General features: G+C 43.1%; 1 protein-coding gene across 2 annotated transcripts; it reads left to right on the plus strand.

Moving 5' to 3' along the window:
• The first annotated feature begins 228 nt into the window (after positions 1-228).
• On the plus strand, positions 229-10414 carry LOC110988132 (uncharacterized). 2 transcript variants are annotated; one of them, XM_022251391.2, is made up of 2 exons: positions 229-830; positions 6172-10414. In XM_022251391.2, exon 2 carries the CDS (start codon positions 7206-7208, stop codon positions 8397-8399), a length of 1194 nt encoding a protein of 397 aa, XP_022107083.1. In that variant the 5' UTR covers positions 229-830; positions 6172-7205; the 3' UTR covers positions 8400-10414. The 2 variants fall into 2 exon arrangements, with proteins under 2 accessions (XP_022107083.1, XP_022107082.1); XM_022251390.2 differs by lacking the exon at positions 229-830 and adding an exon at positions 4852-5153.
• Positions 10415-14379: the final 3965 nt, after the last annotated feature.

The following is a 14379-nucleotide window of genomic DNA, read 5'->3' on the forward strand; positions in this document are numbered from 1 at the left end:
AAGCTGCAGTGTGTGTAAAGCGTATAAGAATACATTCTGCGCAATCTTCTTCAAAAGGCCTAGGCGGCCTTGAATAACTTTATTTATTTCTAGCTTTGCAAACAGGGAAGGCGTCACTGGTCGCTAGGGGCAACAGCGGAATTCAACTCGAGGAAACGATTGCTATTAGGTAGTCTCTCATTCCATGCCCATTTACTTGTGATTGTATCCGCTGTTTGCAGTGTTCATATAGAAGCAAATCTGGAGTCGGCCAACGCGACTGAAAGGGGAGACTATGTTGGATGAGAGCCGCTATCTTTTGTTGGTATCTCTCAGTACGCTAGGTAGTTTTGTAAGCATAACTGCAGTTGTCATTGTTGGATGCAGTATTGACTCTCGTATAGTACGTGACGGGTGGTAAGGTTGCCCCACCTGGACTCAATTGCCAACGCTTTGACTATCATTAAAGTGCGGCATTCGCAAACAATTTCGGGAGTGTCGCCTGTTTTCCCAGACAAACACTGGCCATGAGTGCGTTTACAGAAACGCACTGTGTTGTGGGTTACTGTTTTCACGTGTAACTGCGATGGTAATGGATTTTGGAAAAACATCTGCATTGTTACCCGAACTATGGTGAATTTTCTCCGTATAATGACCGCGTGCGCGTGTTGGTGAATACAGCCGCGCCAGTTCGCCGTGGCCTTAATGATGTTTACGTGCAATAAAACGGACCATCACATCACCACCAAGAGCGAAGCTCTAGATTTCCCGTCTTGAAATCGTGAGGCATCAGAAATACTACCTCAGCAAGCTGTAAGCCGCCTGCATAATCAAGAAGCACGTCCTGTCTGGTAAGTATGAGCGACTTCTTTGTCTCGCATTATTCCGGAGTGATAAACAGAAATAAATAAAATGCATCAATATCAAATTATTTGACAGAAGTGCCTTCGTTCGTCGCGTTTCTGAACAGGTGTTGCTTGGCAAAACCACAGTTTTCTTTTATACCAGCCATTTATATTGATTATCTCGTGCGGATTTTCTAAGTGGGTTTCCCTTTTCGAGAAAAACATGACCTCAGTGTCCCAACTCAAGTTATCTCTTTTCTTTTGTTCATTTCCTGTTTTTAAGTTATTAAACTGTTATTACTGATGCCTCTCAAAATTTATCACAAATGCATTCAACTACCCTCTTATGCAAATTATTTTTGTATAGATAGGCCTATTAGTTCAGTGATCGATATAAATTGCTAACAAGAAGAAATAAAATCTAGCCACATTTTCGGCAGTGCTCTTTTGAAAAACAGTTTAAGAAGCCTACAGTTTGTTAAGACTGACAGAAAAAAGATCAGCCGTTGCCTTAAAAATCAATTAATCACTGGCATGAAGCATTTTAACAGAGCATCCTAACTTAGCAACTGACGGTGAGGGCAGCACACTTGAAAGTCAACTTTGTACCTCTCCAGGGCTCCGCGGCCAACCTGCCTGCCTACTCTTCAAATAATTTATTAACACCGATAAAATGTCGATTCTGAACGGTACGACCCAGGCCAACTTGTTACGGTAATCAGGACCTGCACATCCGTGGTCCGGGAAGGGCTAAAAATATCAGCAGCTGCCGACTTACGGGCAAATTAATCGGTTTTTAATTGGTTCTCTGGCGTCGCATGGCACGAATCCGTCTCGAACTCGCCTCATTAAGAGATGATAACTTGGCGATACGTGTTGTCGTTTAACAACATTCCCAGCCGAAGATAGTTTTGTGTCATTCGCCAAATAAAACAGGAAAACGAGCGCAATTGAAGATGAGCTTTTTGCACAAAGAAGTCACGAAGCACTTAAGACTTGCATCTCTAACTCCATCGAGTAATCACGAGCAGCTGTTTTTCTTGTACATGTACAAGCACGGGTGACGATATTTTAAGGGTTGATTACTTTTCCACTGTCATTTGCAAAAGCACGAATCGTCTTAGTCCTGGACTCCCGGATATGATTAACATGGTGGTGGATATCCACGAGTTATCGCGGTGGATAATTCATGTCAGTTTTTCTCTTGACGCCGCCAGGGCTGGCAGTATGTGTGGTTCCAAATTCGTAACACTGGGGGATCTACGTCGAGGGCAACGACTTAACCTCCCCCAGGAAGCCCCAAAGAACCACCCAGTCTTACTAACCTGGCCGTTACATGCAGGTTGCGAGGTGACACCCAGTATGGCTGGGAATGTCCAAACATTCCTGGACAAACACGAAACCCTGGAGACCGGTCTTTCATGTCCGGATACAAATGTCGCTCACCCTCTGATGTATTTAGAACGTACACACGGGTTTCCACACCTAGTACCTACGGACCTGCCAAACCCTAAAGCGATCATCAGAAGCCACTTAGGCAGACAATAGCATTTGAGCAATCAGTGGGCAACCAGAGGTCATCGACTCAAATTCTGTTGCATATCTTAATGATAGCTCCGAGTTATTCAAACTCATTAAGACCTCGGCTATCTGCAATGTTGGCAAGTGTTCAATCAACGAGGTTAAATACCGTTATTCCCCATTGTCGCCATTTCGTACCCAAGTGTCGACACTTTTTCAGTTTGTATTGAACTTGAATAGTAATCAGTGCGATTATTAGCAAATACATGCAATATTAAATATCGATGTCGTTCAGGCCGGAAAGATATCCTGCAGGGAAGCTACGCCAGAGCTGAACTTTGGATGGCCGCTCTTGGCACGTGGTTGCAACTATTTTGGTAACGGCTCACAGACAATCAAATTTCATCAGTGAAAAGTAACCCCTGCTCACTGGTTGACGTTTTTCACTCATACTCGTCACATTTTAAAGCTGTGCCATACATGTTCATAACTGTTCCCCATGTCCCAGCGCTGAGCATATACCAGTTGAGTTAAAGACTAGTTAGAAAGCAACTGTAATTGCATACACTATCTACTAGCCTTACATTATACGTAGGCTTCTTTGTGAAGAACGTTCTTAATTGATCGATCATTTAATTTAAAAAAAAAGTAAAAATCTCCCTTGTCCCTCTCCATGTTGGGCGCACCACTGTTGTAGGCCAAGCACTTTTTCTGGAGACAGAAAATTTGTATTTGTGATGAAGCTTTACAGTTCAGAATGTCCACATTTTTAAAGCTTGCAGAACTGGAATGACCTGCTATAGGCGTACGCTGAAGACGCCGGCAGGTGATATCGCTACCGGTGCGTCGGCAATATCCATCTCCCAGGTGTCGGCGATGACGCTGGTCCGCCACTTTTTCCGACAAGTTCCACCTTTGCCAGCCCGTTCTGCCGCAAATTGACGGCAGTCAAAATGACCCACAACTGCCAACTAAGCGATGATCGAAATCGAAATACCTTGAATAGTATACTAGAGGAAAGAACTCAGAAAAGAGCTATTAAAAAACTAAATGGGGTAAAGGGGTAAAAATCACCAAGTTTCTTTTAAATACTCCCTAAATTTGACCCCTTCCACCGCTAATGGTTTATCAGTTTGCTGCTGATGAGTGCCCCCTCGGAAAAATTCTGCTCCTGGAAAAATTCCCGGCAACGCCGCTGCGAAAAGGGCTGTTCGACATCAATGAAATGTCGCATATTATCAGTCAACTCCTGATAGGCCTATGTGGATGCTAACGCAATGTTAACAGTATTAAGATCTCAACCCAACAGGGTAAGCTTATTAAATAGCTCTGTCTTTATCTCCAGTGAAAAGCAATCTACTTTTGGTTAGGGCACGGAGGTGAATCAACATTGTTTTCGTGTCGGAAGCGAATCACGCATACGCCTATCTGCCTTCGCGAGAAAGATCCCTGACACGTACCCTCCATGCCTGACCGTGAAACAAAGAAAACAGTCCTACCCTTTTATCTTCAACCTACCCATGACATGCAGGCAATGAGGCACCGTCTAAGGAGAGACCAACAAAATCAACATGTGTCAACATTTCCGTCGGAAAACCGACACCAGTCTTGCTATAACACGACCGTGATGTGATCACTGAATTGCTGATCTCAGTGCGCGTGCCTCACGCTGGAACCCTCCAACGCAAGGTCCATTCTGCCTTTTCTGGTAGATTTGTTTTAGCGTTTCCATCTTTAAAAACGTAAACCGCCGGCCTTCGATTCTTGTTCCTTGCGAGGATTCAAAGGAGCCAGGGTTGGGGGTCACCCCCTTGCTTAGTATAATATCTGTTGTGATTAATTGTGTTAATTGTAATTGACACTGCAACTTGTTCTGCCGCATTGCAACGATTTTGCCTTCGTTTTGATATGTTACGGGAGACATGACGAGACACCAACGTTCATGTTTACCGGGCTGGTTAGTATAGGCCTATTGTCATAAGCCTTTTCCGAGTTAAATTTGAATAAAATCTGGTACACTGAGTTCTTAAATTCACGTGAACATAACAATTTGAAATTCTCCATACTAAAACCACTGTTGCTATACCTCGTGATTCAGGGCAAGCTTTTGCTTAAACCTCATTTACATAAGAGACACCTTGCAACTATATACTATTTTCAATGCGTAAGAAGGGCACAAAAGATCAGTCCATTCCCGATAGAGATGGGGGTCGCTATGCAAAAGCTTGCCCCGAATGATGAGGTGTAGCAACAGTGTCTTTAAGTCTGGGGAATTCAAATTGTTAAGCTTATGTGCAATTAGATAACATAGTTTACCAGTTTTTTTCATTGAAGTTTTACTTGCAAATGGCTTTTATTGACATTTAGTCTGTAGCCTTCACCATAAAATGCAAACCAGTTTACCCCAGTTTTTATTTTCTCATCCGGATCAATGTGCAAAGAAACTCAGTAGATCGGTACCCTTCACTACCCCCTCCCCTTGCCACTTCGTCTGTATTATTGCTTGCTGAGAAGCAATAAACACGGCTGCAATTAAAGCAATGGAGATGCAATATCCTGTGTCCCGATAATTAAACACCCATAATCTACAGTGGCGTGTGACGTCTCAAGGAGATTAGCTCTTAACGGGCTGGTATTGGCATTACATGATGGGGTTCACCAGACTCTGCTCATGCACGCCGAGAGTGCATACTTGCTCTGTGCAGCACAATTATCTCATAAGCTCAGGTGGAAACTGCCCATGGCTGATTTCCTGTTGTTTTTTTGTGGACAAATGCCAAGCTTAGGGGACGAACCTTGGAACTGAGGGTAAGTTTGAAACATGGCATTGGCCAGTGACGGCAAATTATTTTCTGTTCACAACTTGGGTGGAGGGACTCCACGACGCAGTCAAAAAATGTTGAGTGAGGAAGCGGTTGGGAGTTGAGTTGTTGCCTCTAAGAAAAGGTTTCACCTTCGAATCCACCCCTCTTTATCCCTGCTGGGTTACGCAACTGCTACGGCTAGGGAACTGACAGTGTCAACTTGAGTTCATAGCGTTAGATAGAGGTTCTTTTTTTTACTTTGAGGTCCAAATGTTTGATCATATTTTCCTTCCTTACGGGTAAACATAGCCTTGTTTATTTTGAACGTTAAAAAATTGCAACGCATAGTTAATACTCAGTGAAGAATTTATAGTGGTTATAATTCAGTTCAGTCCCATTTCGACCTGATTTCGCAATTCAAGACCAGTCGAAATCTCCGACTTGAAGTCCACCTAGATTTACATAAACAGGGCTTTGTTTTTTTTTACACATGGATGTGACCACGTGACCGGTTACGCACAAAGTACGATCCGTACGTCGAATGAATTATATACTTTTGTTATTGACGGGGATAGAGTTTGTCAAGGGACAGTGATTATGCACTGCAGCCATTCACTAGCAGCTAACAAGGCACCCACCGGTTGGTTACGGCATAAAAGACCGCTGACCATTTCGGAACCACTAAGTTAAAAGGGAGGTTGCGAATAAAGGGTTCGGCAATCTCGTAAATACGCGCCGGTGTGACCAAATCCGAGAAGCGATATTGTGTCCCTGCTTAATGCGTGTCTACTCGTGCGTTACATCTCTCCTACTTATCACGGGGGCTGAGCACACATACGTGTATGCGCTAATCGATCAAATGCAGAGCGCCAATGCTCGGTAACAAACGAAACTAAAGCACTGACGGGCGATGAACGTCAGTTTTTATTGGTGTTCGATGAAAGTCCTCCATACTATTGATCTGACTGTCTGATACGAACCACATGACGTCCACTTGTTTTCCTTTCCCCTCTGTCTTGCAGGTGGATTAACTTTGAGCCCGTGTTATCTTTGTCACTGAAGACGCTTGGATTTAAAGACTGATGTGTTTGGGTGTATGAAGACATCTGATGTGCCCATCACGTGCGGCTTCATGTATGTGGCAGGTGCAACGAGACCTCGATGGCTGCACGGGAACACTTACCTTGATGAATAGCGGTCAGCGGACAGGAAGCAAGGAGGAGAGCGTTTAGAGAAATTGAGACTGAAAATAACTTCGGTGTTGACCATGGTGATGGATGGCTCTATTACCATCCAGCGCCTGCTATTAGTGTCTTCGTGTGGGCTTAGGCCTATTTGCTGTTGATATTTGTATTGCCATAGTACAGTTGCAATATTAGCGTAACAGTACACTGCACGGTTGGGCAGTCAAAACGACAATAATTACAAGAAGAAAACCCCAACACAATTATTTAACCTGTGGACCCCCATTATGTGGCGGAACGGCCAAACTTCAAAACTTCAAGCCGAGCACACAACATCGGCACTCTGCCTGCTGTAGCAATAGGATTTTGTGTTGGAAGTTTTTGTTTGTTCAGCTCTCGAAAGATCCAGCACCTATTGTAACCGCTTGGGTTCGTTATCGTCCGCGGCGGTGTTTTCCCCGATATTCTCCCTGTGTGCTGGGCTTTGAAGGACACCCACTGTCTGAACAAGAAGTTTGGCGAAACCTTTGTCAACCAATTCGGGAGCCATACATGTATCGCCGGTCTTGCCTAACGGTAACTTTGTTTTTTGTTATCAAACTTGGAGAGTTTTTGCGATCACTCACTCTGGAGTCCTGGCGAGAATCCGGGAAGTACTGCGCAGTAACTGTACTGCCATTACGCAGTGTGGAGCTAGCTCGAACCAGTGCAGGTTGGGCTGATAACCCGAATGAAGTTCTTCATGGTGTTCACGCCGACCGAAACTTTGTACTGACAATGATAAGCCAGCTCACAGCTACATCACACTATTCGCCAGTGTAACAGTCCAATTTGTTTTCGCTCAAAGTCATCCTGAAATATACTTATGAACAATGAATTCACGCTATTCTCGTGCCGCGGAGAGGGCATTTACCAAGGAGGACAAGGCCTTGCAGAAGAACGTCTTCGCCCGTCGAAATCTGGATGCCGACCTGGAGGCCCAGCAGAGCCTGGAAAAGATCCACCTGCAGACCATCCGAAGCGAGAAGGTGCGACTGCAGAAGGAACTGGAGAGGATGCGGGGCAGAGGACAACGGATGATGGGGAAGCGGCCGGTGGTAGGGATGAGCAACAACACCACCCGGCTGACCCAGCTGCGGTTGACCCGGGAGCCTGCCGTCATCAACGGGGGCACCAGTCGTGTTGTCCGTGCCGCATCCCCCGTGCCAGGTGCCACCGGAGACCCGAACACGGCTAGGGTACCCCAGGAGGCGGTGGGACGAGGTCGGCAAATCCTCGAGTTACCGGCTATCAACCCTGGCAACCGCAGCTCCCGCAGTCCCCGGAACGGTTACCGTTCCAACCGCCACGAGATGGGGGAGGAATACCTCCGGGAACAGCAGATGCTGGAACACAAGAAACTCATGAGCAGGAAGCAGGAGGAACTCCTTGCACGGGTGGAGAAATTCGGGGAAGACATCGGCGCACAGAAACTTCGGGACGGTGGTGAGCCAGCAACCCACTCGCCGACGGAACGCAGCGTTAAGAGCGACGACGCCATTGCAATCAACGCGGACCCTAGCTCCAGTTTCCCCCCTCCACGGAGGACAAATTTCGGCGAGGTGGCCAAAAGGGGGAGGAGCAACTCCCTCTCCGAGTACGACTTGAAACACATTAAGGAATCCATCACTAAGAGACTCGTTGGGGAGGAGACGGCTGGTCAGGCCAACGATTCCGGCGTCGCACAGGAGAAACAGCAGATCAACCGGACAATTTCCACGACGTCCGGCCTAGGTAACCTGATGCCCCGCAGGAAGAACCATTCTACGGGGAGTGGACCCCATCCCATGGACATGGTGTTTGACCAGGAGACTTACGCCCCAGACGGCAGCCTGCGGACAATGCACATGCTGCCAGACCCCAAGGACAGTTTTGAGGAGGCCAAGAAAGCGAGGTACCTCCGCTGGAGGGGGCCCCACGAGGAAGAAGTGGAGCTCACGGTGAACGAAATATTCGGCAAGAGCGAGGGTGTGGTCAGTAGAAAATACAGCACTTCAGCCCCGACTGAAGGTGAAACCGGGACATAAAAAAAACTTTCTTTTAATTAAAAGATTAAAAAAATCTTTGTTCAATGTTAATTTGTTTTATGACAGTTTTGACTAAGTTATATTTGCACTTCATGCAGTTTTTGGAAAAAAGGGGAAACTGTTCTATAACTTCGAAGTAATAAGACAAATTTCTGCTAATGTGACTCATGATGATCTCCAACGATATTTCCGTTATTAGGAATACACAACTTAGTTTTTGAATCTTAGGTGTTCTGAAGCAATATGGAAACGATATTTGGAGAGTGGTACGTGTACATGTCTTTTTTTAACCAGGGGGCTACTTTTCGTGTTCAGAGGAAACTTCTTGTGTGGGCGATATAACAGAGCTTCCGCAGAAGAGCGAAATTCAAAACAGACACTAAACTGTATTGCTAGATAATTTCAGAATGTATTCGAAATAGCCCCTTTTTCAATATTTTTGGTTTTTCTCAAAAGTGTAGAAGAGTCCTTGCTCGGGCAACGGATTTTCCTGAAATAAAAAGATCTGGTGCCTGAACAATGTACCGATTTATCATTCTCTATGATGAAACAGGAATCGATACAAATGGATTTCTCGAGCTCTTGTACTTTTGAGCAATTACTAGTCAAAAAAGCAACGCTCGAAATATCCTTTTTTTGTTGTAATTTGAAAAGTAGAGTTGGTTGCCTAAACAATGTATCGATTTATTATTCTCTATGATGAAACAGGAATCGATACAAATGGATTTCTCGAGCTCTTGTACTTTTGAGCAATTACTAGTCAAAAAAGCAACGCTCGAAATATCCTTTTTTTGTTGTAATTTGAAAAGTAGAGTTGGTTGCCTGAACAATGTATCGATTTATTATTCTCTATGATGAAACAGGAATCGATACAAATGGATTTCTCGAGCTCTTGTACTTTTGAGCAATTACTAGTCAAAAAAGCAACGCTCGAAATATCCTTTTTTTGTTGTAATTTGAAAAGTAGAGTTGGTTTATACAGCCAATATATTCTCCATTCAGCACAGCCGCAGACTGGTCTTAAAAGTCAGTGTAAAATTCATTGTGCACAATATGCATGCGGAAATAGTGAACACGCATACGTAAGCCATGCATACTCTTTGAACGGGTCATGCTAAAGGTTACAAATCCTATCTGTATGCATACCTTCAAGTGGTTAACTAACTTTTTCGGTTTTCTTTGGGCAATATTAACTATGGGACTGGTGCGTGCGATTTGTATATAGACAGTCGGGGAGTAAGTGGAAGAACATACATAATTTCAATGGGCGGAAAAACATTTCAAAAGCAGCATTTTGCTTTGTTTCAAAGGGAGTACAGTTTTTTCATTGAGATTTGCTCCGTTTTAGTTTTTCAGTTTCTGGGGTGAAACCATCATTTGGAACTAAAGATTGACTTTTATGTCAGTATTGTAAATGGAGAAAAACAGGTTGGACATTTTGAACCTCAAATGTTTTAGTCATCGTCTGAGGGACAGCAAAAGGGGTCCTTTTCTTTGAAATATTTTGTTTAACACAAACGGGTTTCACTCCGAAGTAAAGGTCTGTTTCAATCATTGCAGATGATTGTTAAAAACGAACTTCATCGAATGTACACGTGTATTGGAATTGTTTTTGATAGTCTTTGTCATTGTCGTTTATAATTCAAACATTTGCAACGCTGGAATTGATGGCGGTGATATTACATGGCAATGATGACGTCATGATGAATAGCGTGGAAGGTGGTGATGCGGGAGTGAGCGTGGTAGTGATATCAAAATAGTTGGGGTGACCATTTGCCTTTTTGATGCTCGGCGGACACAACAGGAGGGCGCTACTTGAAGTGCATGGGTAAACTTGGAGTAAACACAAAAGATTTTACCCAAACCAAATGGCGCCCTCCTATTGTGTCCACATACCTCGAAATAGGCTAAGGCTGTTTTCCAATACTCAACTTCGTCTCCGTCGGAGGCTTCATTCTCAAAACCAAACCCCGATTGTGCACCTGAAGCGTTTAAATAACATTGGATTACTGTAATTTTTGGCTGTCTTTCATCTTATTTGACGTTCTGTGTTAAGTGTCATTTACCAAAAAAAAAAAAAAAAAAAAAAAAAAGCCGATGGTAGGTACCTCACTCAGACCATGCTCAGACTATGTGCTGGGTACTACATCATAACAGAACAAACAGGAAAAAACAGAAAATCGAAAATACATATCTGTATAGTGAATTTTTATCATTGACGGTGCAAGAGAAACAGATCAAGGGGCGGCACAGTCTGGCAACACTCGCCTGCTTATTCATTGATGGAAAAACATTTAGTACAATTTCGCTTGCTTTCAACTGCAGAATCACTTGATAACAGAAATCCTTACAAAAGACATGCATGTCCCACTTGTATTAGATTAATCTTCTTGCGTCACGCCAACAGATCTGCTCCCCCAAATACAAGCACAAAACTGGCCAAACAAAAGCAAAACAAACAACACCCCAATAGTTCTTTGAATTTCAACAACACAAAATGACAGAGAATCCACTGGATGTCGAATCAGTAAAGATTTGAGTTTTACCCTAATCACGTCCCAAAAGCTGTATACAGCCTCTGTATCAAGGCGCACTCCATTCAGTTTTGTTTTTATCTCCACGTAACCCACGATACATTTAATTTTGGCAAGACCGAAACTTCATGTTGTCATTTATATCTAGAGCCTTACTGGCCCAAAATTTTGTATCCGTACTCGAGTTACAAAAAGGGACAAGGGAAAAAAAGTCACCCAAAAAATTCACAGAGATACGTCGCTGTTTTTTCGATTGAGATCACTAGGCAGACATGGACCCCAACACGGTTGAAATCGGTTTTATTGTCGAACATTTAAGAAATTAAGATTATGAATAAAAAAGTGATCCGTGTATTCAACCCAGAAAATTGCCTTGAGAGTTTTGCGCTAACTAATTTAAAAAAAAAATAGGTGAGGGAAAAATCTAAAAGTTATGTGGTGTTGACCAAGCATTCAGGCGCACGGACTCCTGAAATTCGCAAGGAATCGCAGTTACCGGCTTCCATATAGGACTCTTCTGGGATCTCGGGGTTCCCGGCCCACCACACTTCCTCCCTGCCCATCCATTTAACTCTAAAAAGAGTTTGAGCGACCATGCAAGGGAGGAAACGAGACAAGCCCCTAAGCCCTGGCCGCCGAGTCGGCCATACGTCTCGAACCTGTACTAAGGCGCTCACCTGGACCTCGCGGACAGTCCCAGCAGAAGAGCTTATCCCGTGGGCTAAGGTACTGTTGGTATTTGGCGGGGGTGAATTAGAGTCTCTTACAGCTACTGACTGACAGCAAGCTTTGGGAAAATAAAAGTCACCGGTGGGATTCGAACCCACGATCTGACAATCTGATAACCACGAGCTTAACCATTTGGCAATTTCAGAGAATTGCTTCGGGTGGTTCATATTTACGTAGATAACAAAACCATTATTGACCAAGTTATACCGCACAGGATTTTGCTCTGCAAAGACTCAGCGATCAAAATGCTACAATAGTGCATCATGTAGCAAAAATGCACAATTGGCCTGCACACAAATCTCAGTGGCATCTCTTCCTTGACAAATTTGAATTAATGCGCGCGCATCAATATGGCAAAGTCCCCAGACTGCGAGTCCGTCCAGACACGTCTCAACTCTTAAAGGTTGCACTACACCAAAATACGCGCCCAAAGGGGAACTCTGCCCAATTCAGGGAGAATTCTTCGCCAAACTGAGGCGCTGAAAAAGTACCCCTAGAGTTTATTTGAAAAAGAGGAGATTGTGTGGCCGAAGAAATTGTGGGATTGTGGAGGAATGGCCCAGAATGAACTCTCCACATTCAAGGGCTCCCATCCCAGGTCCAAGCACAGCAAAATGCTACTGACGAATTGTTCCAAGAGACTGAAAAGGTGGAGGGATGTCATTTGAAAAATGGCTGCTGATAACAGACTTGGTAGCGTTCACTTTTTAAGGGGGGGGGTTGAGTTTGTTTTTGGTGAATAATTAGAAATTTCATTGGTTAAGTAACCTACTTAAAATTGAAAATCAATAGAAAGCTGAATGACCCAAGAACACTCTGCTTTTTTGTTTTGTTTTGTTCTTTTTTAAGTTGCCGCTGGGGGGGTAAGAGGCCCGAAGGACTTTGGTTGCCTGCACCGGGGCTGCAAACGTGGTCTATTTTACCTTGTCTTCAAATGGGCTTCCTTTAGTTCAGTGCACGCATAGAAAGCCGTGAAAGATCAGAGCGAAATAGCGCCGCCTGTTGACTCCCGGAGGAGGTTTGTCTCCGTTTTTTTGCCAGAAATTCAAGATTTTGGCCAGTAGATCACTTTTTGTTTCAATTTATGGGTTTTAGTCACGATTTGTTTTATTTGCCTTTTCCCAAAGATATATCGAAAATAGTAAAACTGTTCGCCCAGCTCTCATTGTCTTTCCAAATAGGCCCGCAATTTTGGGCTTTTTGTAAAAGAAATAACCCGAACTGGAAACTACCAGTACAAAATTCGGGATTTATAAAAAGTTTCTGTGATCCCTCCTGATTATGGCATGTTTTATTGTCTACAGTCCAAACAGATTTCATTAACTAGTATAAAGTTAGCAGAAAACATATCAAATTAATTAAATTAAATCTAACACTAGAGTCAACTTGTTATTAAATTGCTCTCCTGGTTGTGAAAACTGGGTTTCCACAGAAAACTACATTTCCTGGAAAACTACATTAATTTTCATGACTTTTCCAGGATTTTTTAGGAATAAGAAGTTTAAAAATGCATGACCAAGATGTATGTAGGAAACCCTAAAACATTTATCTGAGTAATCTGTACCTGGAAATGAAATGTTTTCAAGGTTTACTAGTTCCATCTTGCAGGACAAAGATCCTTCGAAGGGATCCACTGTTAGAATAGTGCCTTTGTGTCCATCACTTGTTTCAACCTGATCGCCTTGCTGACACTCTCTCAAAAACTGCACTGCTTCCTTTAACACTTTTTGACAGTGATTTTTATGTGGCTTGCCTGGGGTTTTCTGTAGCAAAGATATATGATATTTGTTGGCTGTAATGCTCACCCGTGTTAAACTGTACAATATTGCCTGCCGCAAATATTCCGATTTACTAATCCTTCCTAATTGGGTTTTTCTTTCAGAAACATGTACAGTGCATTTAAAAGAAAATAACTAATTTGTTATTTATTTATTAATTCTTTGTACAAGTACCGGTATCTTTTGGAAATACATATTAATTTTTAAATCATATTTGTTTCGGATATACCGGTAGACCAACAATTGAATGTTAAAATGGAACATGTTACTTACGTCTCTGATGATACTCTTCATAGGGAAGTACTGGATGTCTTACTCAACGTTCATCCACCCAGATATCAAGCGCAGTATATCCAATAAAACTCACTAAGTATGACCATTCTTCATCTTTGACTACTTTAGCTGCACACCATCTTCCCAACTCATCGAATGCCTGGACGCAACTTCCAACTGAGAATTTTCCTGTCATTTTGACTTCTTTAGAAACTGAACATTTTGAGAACTGCACCAAGACTGTAAATTGATGGATGATGAAGATTAGGAAATCACCTTAACCTTGCCCTTATATGGCAGCCAATTTACTTTGGAGACTCCATCATGAAAGGAAAAAAAGGCCCCAGAATATTTCATTTTAATTGGTGACACAAATATCTCATTGATATTCTGTTTGCAAATGATTATTACTTTGTTACAAATTGCTTTTTTTATACGTGCACCAAACATTTCATATAGATTATAAATGTACGTGACAATTAACTCTAAATTCTTATTTTTTTAATTTTCATATCACTACGCAGCATCAAGCCAGTGATCAATCCAGCAATGAATGACCACAACCAGCGAAGGATGACACATATCCGTCATTCCCTTTGTACCAAGGACTGGTACCTTTAGCAGAGGTCAAAAGCATAGGACTACTGGTTTATCATCACAAGGGGG

Source organism: Acanthaster planci, linkage group LG11 (genome assembly GCF_054643075.1).
Source record: "Acanthaster planci isolate LZ-2023a linkage group LG11, COTS_SCS, whole genome shotgun sequence".
NCBI lineage: Eukaryota > Metazoa > Echinodermata > Asteroidea > Valvatida > Acanthasteridae > Acanthaster > Acanthaster planci.

What these genes read in the sequence shown, in the direction of transcription:
- LOC110988132 (XM_022251391.2), top strand. Translation starts at nt 7,206, where the DNA reads ATGAATTCACGCTATTCTCGTGCCGCGGAGAGGGCATTTACCAAGGAG.